This window comes from Phoenix dactylifera, chromosome 1, assembly GCF_051530095.1.
Source record: "Phoenix dactylifera cultivar Ajwa chromosome 1, Ajwa_hap1_PhDact_Kaust_v1.1, whole genome shotgun sequence".
In the NCBI taxonomy this organism is placed as follows: domain Eukaryota; kingdom Viridiplantae; phylum Streptophyta; class Magnoliopsida; order Arecales; family Arecaceae; genus Phoenix; species Phoenix dactylifera.
The window spans coordinates 14,374,714-14,385,176 of NC_143190.1; the positions used below are offsets into that span (position 1 = coordinate 14,374,714).

The 10,463-nt window shown below is 36.3% G+C and overlaps 1 protein-coding gene across 1 annotated transcript; it reads left to right on the top strand.

Annotated features, from left to right (window-relative positions):
* Positions 1 to 3,364: 3,364 nt before the first annotated feature.
* LOC103708106 (UPSTREAM OF FLC protein (DUF966)) lies at positions 3,365 to 6,037 on the top strand. The gene is made up of 6 exons (XM_026804202.4): positions 3,365 to 3,509; positions 3,625 to 3,694; positions 3,773 to 3,897; positions 3,986 to 4,508; positions 4,597 to 4,686; positions 5,866 to 6,037. Exons 1-6 carry the CDS (start codon positions 3,377 to 3,379, stop codon positions 6,035 to 6,037), a joined length of 1,113 nt encoding a protein of 370 aa, XP_026660003.4. The 5' UTR covers positions 3,365 to 3,376.
* Positions 6,038 to 10,463: the final 4,426 nt, after the last annotated feature.

Genomic DNA, 10,463 nt, shown 5'->3' on the forward strand with positions numbered 1-10,463 from the left:
CTATTTGTAATTTAATTTTGTATATGATGCCTATGTATGATGCACTTAAATACAAGTAAAAGCATCACACATTACCTTTAGTCTGGCAATTGAACAAGCAATAAAATTACACAATGTAATCCAGAAGTATGCGATCAGAACCTGGATTCTCATATCCTTCAGTGATTCTTGTTAAATTTCTCAGTTCAACCTTTACTCCATATATGATATGGATAAAAGATTCTAATGTCCAAATCAAATCTTATAATATAGATTACAGTCGAAAAATAAAAGAAAAATATCTTCTGGAGTATAAAAGCCCACTTAAGGAGTGTTTGTATATGACAGGATTTCCTCCATTTGTTGTTTTGCAGATTGTACAAAAAAGTTGCAGGCGCTTGAATAACACACCATAAATAGGAGATGTTAGCGCTGCGGTACCAATATCCAGTAATAGAAAATGAGTAATTTTTTTATAGATTTACATATTTTAGCGTAAAAACTAGTGAGTAGAACAAAACGTCAGATGACAAGGATCCATTATGGTAATCTCCATCCAGTGTGATATGATGCTGGAGGTTGCTTGCCAGTAGTTTATCCATCGAAGGATCTGTTTCTAAGGTCTGAAAAGAACAGAGAAAAAAGAAGAAGAACAAAGAAAATTCTGTTCCTAGTGACCTGTTCTGCTGCTTCACTGAGGCAAGATGAGAATTAGCTGTCAATAACTAACAACCTTTATGTTCTTTCTTCTTTCTTCTTTCTTTTCATTAGTTAATGAACAAGAGAGAGAGAGATATTAGCATGCTTTACTATGCTTCTCTTCTCCTGAACTGATCATAGGTATTCTGAATTTCGAGATACTTGCATTTTTTGCCATGCATTAAAATTTTAATCCTTAATGCGGTCATGCATAAATAAGGAAAAATATATAGGGATTATAGATTCAAGGTGATGCCTATATGCAAAATTAAATGGGAGAGTATCATTATCAAAGTGGTCTTCTAACATTTTAAGTAATTTGAATTAATTATGTATAGGTTATCTACTCTAGAAAATATACAAACTTCAAATTAACAGCAGAATAAAATACCAAAGTTTTCATCTTCTTGCTTATCGCTTGTGATTCAACAAAGGAATAGGATCTCATTTTCGTATCACTTTCTTGACCCTCAACTCCCACAACAATGCCTCCTTGCTCTTGACTCGATGCAACTTGGTTTGAGTTGGCAAGAACTCAATCTAGCTCAACCGAGTTAAGGTCTTCAGAAATAAAAATTAAGGACATGAAATGTTGTTTTTTATTTGCTAATTCAATTGAGTCATGAGTTGACTCGCCAAGTTTTTCAAATTTGTTCGAATCCAGATGGTATTTATCATCTAATCTTGGTTAGGAAATGGCCCAACATCATGGCAGCTGTGGATTGGGTGGGGGATGGGGTTGGCCTAGCTCAAGTTGCCCCAAGATAGATGATTTGTTATTAAAGCCACAGGAATTTTATAGCCACTGTCCAATGACGTTGTTCCCTTCATCCCAACCAACAAGGCACGCTGCTGTCGTTTTCAAATAAGAACAGAGCTTCTCCTGTTCTTTCATGTCTTCATCCGCTATATTAAAGCTGAGAATCTTCACATCCATCGTCAACCTTTGTGTTAATGGAGTTATCCAGGGAGAGGCATCTTTAGATCATCTGCTACAAGAGTCGCCGGTGAGCTTACCCCTTCAGCCTTTCTGCTTTCATGTGATGTAAAGAATTACAATAACTACAACATTATCATGGCTCCCATTATTATACTTTTAAATGCCAATACTCTAGCCATTTTGATTCCTAATAAATCTTTGACCCTTCCTGTTTGGCTCAAGAAAATTGAATTTACATAAATTTTAGAAAGATTATCGGCTAAAAAAGTAACATCTTAGTATGAATAATTATCGCTATTTTATATTTTAGTATTTAATATTTACCTAAACATACAAAGATGCTAAATCCAAAATAATATCAAAGTGCAAATAACTATCTTGTCAAAAAAAAAAAAATCACCAATTCATTCTTATTATCTGTTATTCTTCATTGGGATGAGCAGCTTAATGAATAAAATAACAGTGTTAGCTAAACCTTGAACGCAGTAAGAGCTTATAAAACAACGATGCCGTTATGCTCACCGATGGTAACCATACCCGGGATCTTTTTTATAGTACCCCCCCTCCTCATTCCTTTGGTTTGTTAGCCTTTCGCTTCCTTTCGGTGCTAACAAACCGCCGAATGATTTCAACGCCCCAACCGTCTTTTATGGCGATAATAACATCTAATTATAGCGTGATAAAACCATACCGTGCGGTCTACCGACCAACCATCTCCGGATTTTGTTGGTCATTACATATACCCACAAGGGTGTTCGAGTCATTGCAAAATAATAAATTATGGTTATAGAATAGAACAGTTAGCCTATTAGCAGTATTGAACATTTTAAATAAAAGTTTTGATGGATTTTTTTTATTTTTTTATCACGATCAAAAAGGTTATTTTTGTTTATTTATCTTTAAAAAATGATAAACTTTAATGGTCTAAAAGTATTTGGGCGTTGAAATACAATGATCTAATAAAATTTATGAAAGACGCTATGAGGTGTCTATTAGTATATACAAAAAGTTTCTTAAATCCACAAAGGAGAATTTTTTCCATATGCACGAAACAAAATCCCATAACATTATTAATAAAAAAAAAGGTCTGCTTTGCAAAATAAAAATAAACTATTTTTCTCTTGTAAATTAATCTAAATAAAATTGATAGTTTGATACCCACCGGAGGTTGAGCTGACCTAAATACCCTCCAAACTTCATCGTCTCTTTCTCGCTACACGGGAAGAAAGAAAAGGTGGTTGCGTTTCTATAATTTGAAAAAACCGCGGGAAACTCTCTCCCGGTTCTCAAGCGCGCCTCCGTATATAAACTGCGATCGTTCTAATCTAAATTTTTCTCACTAAAAAGAAGGAAGATAAAGGTATAAAAAAAAAAAGAGGAAAGGAACAAGTCCGAGCGCTCTCTCGATCCGCGATTATTCGTTTCCAATTCCACGAGGTTGGTTCTTTAATCCATTCTTTTTTCTACCATCCTTGCATTTTAGAAATACTCGAACACAAGATTATAATATAGGAATTGCCAGGCCTGCCATATCTTCTTTCGGATTAAAAAATGGATAAGAAATTAATACCTGGTTAAAATGGTGGGCCTCGCCATGGAATTGTTTTGAATTCTTTCCCTATCCGGGATTTTTGCTTCCTCGGGGAAGCCGGCAGTCCCCCCATCCTACGTTATATTTATTTACTTTGGGAGGTTGGAAAGCATCGATATGTGTGAAGTATATTGATGTTGGAGCGATCCCTTGGCAGTAGCGGCTGCATGGAGAGTTCCAAAGGAGGAGGAGAGGTGAGAAGACTCAACATCGTCTACTTCCTAAGCCGGAATGGCAGAGTCGAACACCCTCACCTTATTCGGGTTCACCACCTTCATCGTAATGGCGTTCGACTTCGCGGTAAACATACGAGATCATTATTCTTTACATTTTTTTCTTCTTTTTTTTTCGCTTTGTTCTCGTCCTTTTATTCTAGTTCATATATTATATTGCGATTGCGGAAATATATTTGTAGATGTCAAGAGATGGTTATCAGAGTTGAGGGGGAAGGAGATGCCGGAGTCCTTCGCTTGGTCATATAAGAGGTAATGGAGGAAGGAGAAAATAGATAGAAAAGAGATTCTTCTTTTGCTTTTTGAATGCTTATGAATCTGGTCTTGCAGGAGATACAAGACGGGGTACGTGTGGCAGGATTTAATGGATGATGATCTTATCACACCGATCTCCGACAATGAATACGTCCTCAAAGGCTCCGAATTTTCTGATGCTCCAACTTTCCAATCTTTCAGTAATCTCTTGTCATTCTCTATTTACCTTTAATTCTATTAGCTAGCTTTGCGACGAGTTTTATAAGTACGGATAATTATGTGGGGCAGATGAGCAGTCTTGTGGTGATGGGAAGAAACCAAAAGCAGTGGAAGAAGAAGAAGAAGAAGAAGAAGAAGGAGAAGGGACGAAGAAGGTGGCGCCCGAGAAAACCGCCGCTGACACGCTCCAAATCGAGCCCGACGACGACGGCGTCTCTCCGAAGCCACCGCCGTGCTTGGACCAGGACTCGCCGCCCGGTCAGCCGCAGGGCTCGGATGCATCGGATGAGCCGATCCGAAGAGCCGCTTTGTTTAAGTTGGATTTGTCGAGGGAGCTCGAGAAGGAGAAGGAGAAGAAGGGAGAGGAACGGCAAGGAGCTTCTCCGGCGATGGCATGTCATAGTATCAATCACAGCAACAGGAGCAAGAACAATAAAAACAATTACTCTAGCAGGGCTTCGCACGTGATTAGGAACATTCTCACGTGTGGGCAAGTGGAGACGAATGACTCTGCCTTAAGGACCATCGTGCGGAGGAACGGTGGTGATGGATCCCAATCATGCCATCAGGGGGACAAGTCCAATAATTCCAGGTATTGGTTTGATAGTTGATATATTTCCAATGCTACAAAAAAGATTTTATTTATTATTTTTTGAAATTTACTGTTGAAATTTGAGTAGAAAAGGACGGTCAACGAGTGGAGCGAAGACAAGGCCGGGAGAGAAGGCAGTCCCAGCGGCCTACAAGCCGGCAGCAGCGCCCAATTGCTCGTGAGTACTAACGTCTTCTCGACCAGGTCTCATCATTCCTCTCCGCACTTCCACCAAGTGCATTTAAGCCGCTTGCTCACAAAATAAGGAACTGATATTAATATATCTATATTTATCTTAATTTTAATTACTAAATATAGATATAAATATAAATATTAAATTAACTATAAAAATTTATATTTATATTATTTTAAATATATGTGAATATAAAAGTATAGTTAGAAATACAAATATAAATTGATTAATTAAACTTTATAACTACAGGATTAAAGGTATTATTAACTACATGATAAATCAAGCCAGTAAAATTGCTATATAAAATTAAATGAAATTATAAATAAATTTAAATATTTGAATATGAAATAGATAGTTGTCCATCTATACGTATATTTGTTTTTTTTTTTATGGATATGAATATGGATACGGATATTAGTTGGATCCATTTTGATCTCTAGTAGTTGCACTGTAACATGAAAGTTATTTCCCCCTAATGGCTGATAACAAAGACGCAATCCATTAGCATCGGCAACTGGGTGTTTTACTGCTGCAATAGACCCACATGAATCCCATCTCTCGCCCACATTGCACTGTACTCGTTTAGCTTGTCCTTATATGACACGCCTGTTGTTGCTACTATTCCGGACCATATTGTTTAGGTGAATTCATCGCTTGACAAGCGCCCGTTTAGACTGGCATCAGTTGTAGTCATCACTGCACTCACTATAATGGATCCCAAAAAGCAGAACCATCTTGTGCTCGAGCAAGATTGATTCAGAGTCAATGCACAAAATTTAATTTGTTTAACTAGGAGGCTTAGGATGCAGCATTCTAACCACACACCATAACCCGCTGTAAATTCGACACCGACCATAAAGTTGGTAGGAAATGAATTAAATTCTAATTCAGTCACAAATGTAGGCCACCTGACTGCCTGATTTGAGAAGAAACCATCTAATTCTAAATTCAATTTAGCTGTAGGATTAAGTCATGGGCAGACAAACCCAAGGCTAACCTAAATCAATGCAAAGGCCTGTTTTGCACATTGAATGGATAGGCACTTTCTTCATTCTGAAAATTTGACGTCTCACCGGCAAACGGTGCTGGAACTTGGCCTATGTCCAGTCTGAGACTTCAAATCTGGAAACGTATCATCATTCCTCTTGCTCATAAAATTTGCAGGCAATGTGGAAAGGCATTCAAGCCAGAGAAACTGCATTCGCATATGAAATCATGTAAAGCTCTAAGAGTGCGAGGAAGAAGCATGGACTCAGAGAGGATGCCATTAAGAACAGAGTCTCTACGGGAGGACTTTTCTACAGAGTCAGACCAGGGTTTTCTATTGACGCATTAGTTCTATAATCCTCTGCCTCTGTATAAAGCTAGAAATGTACAAGTCATCCATGTCAGTTTATTGAAAAATGATTGGTGCCTCAGATAATATTTCAAATATCAAATTTGAATAGTTCAAAAACCTGATTTTAATTTCCCTTTTTTTTGAGGGGTGGGGGAGGGAGAGAGGGAGAGACTTGGATGGAGATTATATGATCATATGACAATGTTATTGATTGATATAAAGCACTACTAACTTTGGTGCTATTTTGGTTGACATATTGTTATAGCTAAACAAAAAAAGAAAAAAAAAAGCAGAAAAACTAAGGGGGCGTTTGGTAATCCCAACAGGATCACCACGGTGATCCGAATGCTGGGGTGATTTGATCCCCAGTGATCTAAGATCAATTTGTTTGGTAGGCCATGGTCCAGTGATTAAAAATTTCCGGATATCCATAAGTAACTTATTTGGCATGGTACGTAGATTCAAAATCACCGACCACATAATACCACAAATACCCTTGATATATTTTAGATGGATTTTTTTATATGTTTTTAATTCTCATAAATCAAAAATGTAAGTCAATATGCTAATTCTTATAATAACTCTATAATTTTGTCCATATTCTACTTTTAGTAGCTCTTATCATACATTTATTAATTATATAAAATATATTATAATAAAATAGTAATATATTTATCAATATAGTAATTATTAATATATTCTATAAAAATATATTTATTGCTCCTATAAATTATTAATCTTATAAAAATATGTTATTTTTCATTATAGAATTAATATTTTTATTTATACTTATAATAGATTTTTTAATACTAATAGTTATTTTGATTAGAAAAATAAGGTAAATAGGAGTAATATATTAAATATTTTCATTATATAAATATAAAATATAATAATATATTTCTACTATAATTTAAAAGTATCCTTCAATAATAATATGATTACTAATATATTATAATATAATATATATCATTAATATAATATATAATATCAACATAATATTATATATATATATATAATATTGACATAATATATTGATGGTATATTGATATATCAATTTTTTTTGCTAAATTGAGGGGTATTTTTGTCTTTAACTTTCAACCCAGGATCACTACCCTAGGGATCTTGAATTCTCGACCTTAAGGACGGGTATCCCATCATTGGATTGGGTGGTGATTTGAGAAGTGGAGGTGATTTAGGATCACTGCCACGTAGGATCACTATGGTGCAACCAAACGCGTTGGTCTCATCACCTCCACCTACATCACCCTTGATCCTCGGACGATCATCCCATACCAAACGGCTCCTAAAAGTAGTAACAAAGCAACAAGATTTGAAGACAAAAAAAGGAAAACAAAACAAAAAAAAACATCTGACTCCATTATTTGCTTCGCTTTATTTTTTCCGCACACTTATTTCCACAAATAAATTTGAAGAGGGCTTAAAGCAACATTTAGTTACGGACTCCATAGTCTCCGCTGATATAGTAGCAAAAACTAATTAAATTCTTGTAAATATCAACGATCAACATCAACTTGAGCAGCATACATATCTAGATTTGTAACTGCAGTTTTTTGTGGATGTCTAACTAGACATTTCGTGGATTTGAAACCATTTATCATTATTTAAGACATTAAACTGCTAAAATCTTTTATTTTTTCTATGGAAAGAGGTTAACAGACAATGGTGTGAGGGCCCTGTCTATTGACAGGCTCGCATTTGGTTGGGCCAGTGGACCAGCCCAATGTGGCCGGCCCAAGGCCACGTGCCATGGCACGATACAATAAAGAAGAAGAAGACTCCGATTGGAGTCTTTTTCTTCCTTCAAATCTGGCAGAAATTGAGGACTCCTTAGGCAATCTAAGTTCATCTAGAACTCGGGGCGAACTCGGGGCTCCATCCTACTAACCGGAAATCAGGATTGACTTCGCCTCTTTAGCTTCCTTCTTCCTCCTTAGATTTCCTCCACAGAAAACGCCAAAGATCGCTGCCAATTTCAAGCTTCTTCTCTGAGCCTTCTTCCTCGTTTTCTCGTCGGAAAGAGCTGCTGGAGGCTTCGCCGGACCAAGGTAACTGCCCAATGCCTCCTTCTCTTTTGTGGTTTTAGAGTTGATTCCATGATGATTTGGGCCGGTGAATTGCTGGATTACCTTCCGAAACAGGATCCCCTGTTTCGGCTTCTTCCTCCCGTGCTCGCCGCCACCAGCCGCCGGGATTAGTCAAGCTCTGCCACCTCCCGAGACCTTTGAGAGCATGTGGTTGCCGGTTAGGGAGTTAGCCATAGTTTATGCCGAGTTTGATCAGTTTTTTTATAGTCTTCTTCTTCTTCTTCTGTCCTTCTTGTGCCGGCCGGTCACCGTCATTGGTGGTGTCGTGGCCGAAGGGCTACCAAGGCCATCGTCGTCGAGGGTTGGGCCACCTTGGCCAGCCACCCTCTTTTCCCTTCTCTTTAGCTAAGAAAGAAAAAAGAAGAAAAGAAGAAGAAGAAGAGGAGATTAGACAACCATCCCTCTTTTTCTCTCCCAGGTTTCCTCACTCCTCTCTCTAATTTCTCTCTCCTCTCCACTTTCTCTTTTTAAAATGACCAAGGAACTTGGAGTCGAATCATGTCGACTTGATCTACGAACTCGAGTTGATCCTTGTAAAGGGTCCTAGTTCCGTCCTGGTGCCCGGACTGCCTACTGGCCCGATCACCCCCATCCTATTGAATGTCCTTGAACCTTCACTGATGAACCATGTTGATTAACCTTAGCCCTGATCAAGTACATGCCTATGATTTATTTATTGAATCGCTCAGGTCATACTCACCTGAAACCGTCGAACATTGTCACCCGACCAACCATCTTATTTCCTATTTATTTAAATTCGAATAGAAATTAATCTCGCTTTTAATGTTTTTAATATGGTTAATTGAATCGCCCAGTAAAGTTTGACGGTTTAAGACCAAAGAAGTAAGTAAATTTAAGCTCTTTACTAGTTTTCAATTTCCACTTATATTTTAGTATTATGAAAATATAAAAATAGTGTTAAATATTGATGATATTATGTTTTTTAAAAATTAAAGACAAGCATATGATATTATGAAATTTATGATCTATTGTGAATTAATGGATTCATGATTGCTTTACCGTTAGACACTATTTGTGAATTATGAACTTTATATTTATGAAATTGTATTTTTGTTATGAAAAAAAATAATTTATTATTAAATGCTTATTTATTGGTTATAAACTCTATAAAGTCGTTTAATGTTTTAATCATATATGATTCAAAGAATATGATTTAAGAAAAAATATCTTGATGATTATGGAAAAAAAGGTTTTGAGATAGCTGCAATGTATGTCTCCTAAAAGTGGGGTAGATCGACATTCAGTTTTATATGACCTCGCCAGTAGGTAATAGCAGTTGGCATACGACCCTGCCCGTGGATAATAACAGTTGACATACAACCTTCCCAGCGGATAATAACAGTTGGCATACGATCCTACCAACAGATAATAGTAGTTGGTATTTGTCGATTACAACCCTATCACGGATATAATATTGACCATAGCATCTAGTGTGAGAGAAGTAATTTGAGCAATAATAAATAATATATGATTTTATGTTATACACCATGAACCGTATTTTATGAATGATTTATACATACATGATTGGCTTTATGAGTTGTTTTAATGTACTGTACTGTGAAATACTTATTTTGGAATAATTATTATTTTTTTAAATGATGTATTGGTATAGAAAAACTTATGCTTGATACAGTACGATAGTGAAAGGTTTACTTACTGAGCTGTCGCTTATATACCTCTATTTTTATTTTTCTCTCCAGACGAATAAGATCAGTAGGTACAAAAGTTGGTGGCTTGAAGTTCGCACTAGCAAGCTTGGCAATTTTGTAGAAGACTTTTAGTATTTTAAATTTACTATAAATTTGTAGTCAGTAATTTTTTAAATATTGAGAATTATGGGTTTGATTTTTATGTTTGAATCTAGACACTCTGAACCAACATAGTTTGATTTAATAAATAATAAAATTAGATTCCTATTTATTTATTTATATTTAAAATGGATTTGAAAATTATATGAAACGTTCGGCTTCATGTTATGATGGCCCGTACCCTTCGGTAGCACAACCAGATCATACTCCGAATCTAGGGCACAATAAATCATGCTCTGAATCTGGGCCATGACAAATGGGCAATACAACATAAGAAAAACCACCCCCCGTCAACCACCAACACCGCAGCTCAAACTTCTCCAAGACAGCTGAAATTTTTAATTCCACAGAATTCGATATCTTTAATTTTAAGTAAGAAATCATTTCGTTCCCGTTATAATTGTTCTGTCCATTTATTCAAAGGTCAAGCACGTTTCTTTGATGTCAAAACGATTAATAAGCTAATTCACGCATTCGCATTGGTAATGC

Excerpts from the sequence above, each read along its gene's own strand:
- LOC103708106 (XM_026804202.4), top strand. The coding sequence starts at position 3,377 with ATGGAGAGTTCCAAAGGAGGAGGAGAGGTGAGAAGACTCAACATCGTC. Across the intron at positions 3,695-3,772 it reads TTCGCTTGGTCATATAAGAG|GAGATACAAGACGGGGTACG; the intron begins GTAATGGAGGAA and ends CTGGTCTTGCAG. Across the intron at positions 3,898-3,985 it reads TCCAACTTTCCAATCTTTCA|ATGAGCAGTCTTGTGGTGAT; the intron begins GTAATCTCTTGT and ends TATGTGGGGCAG.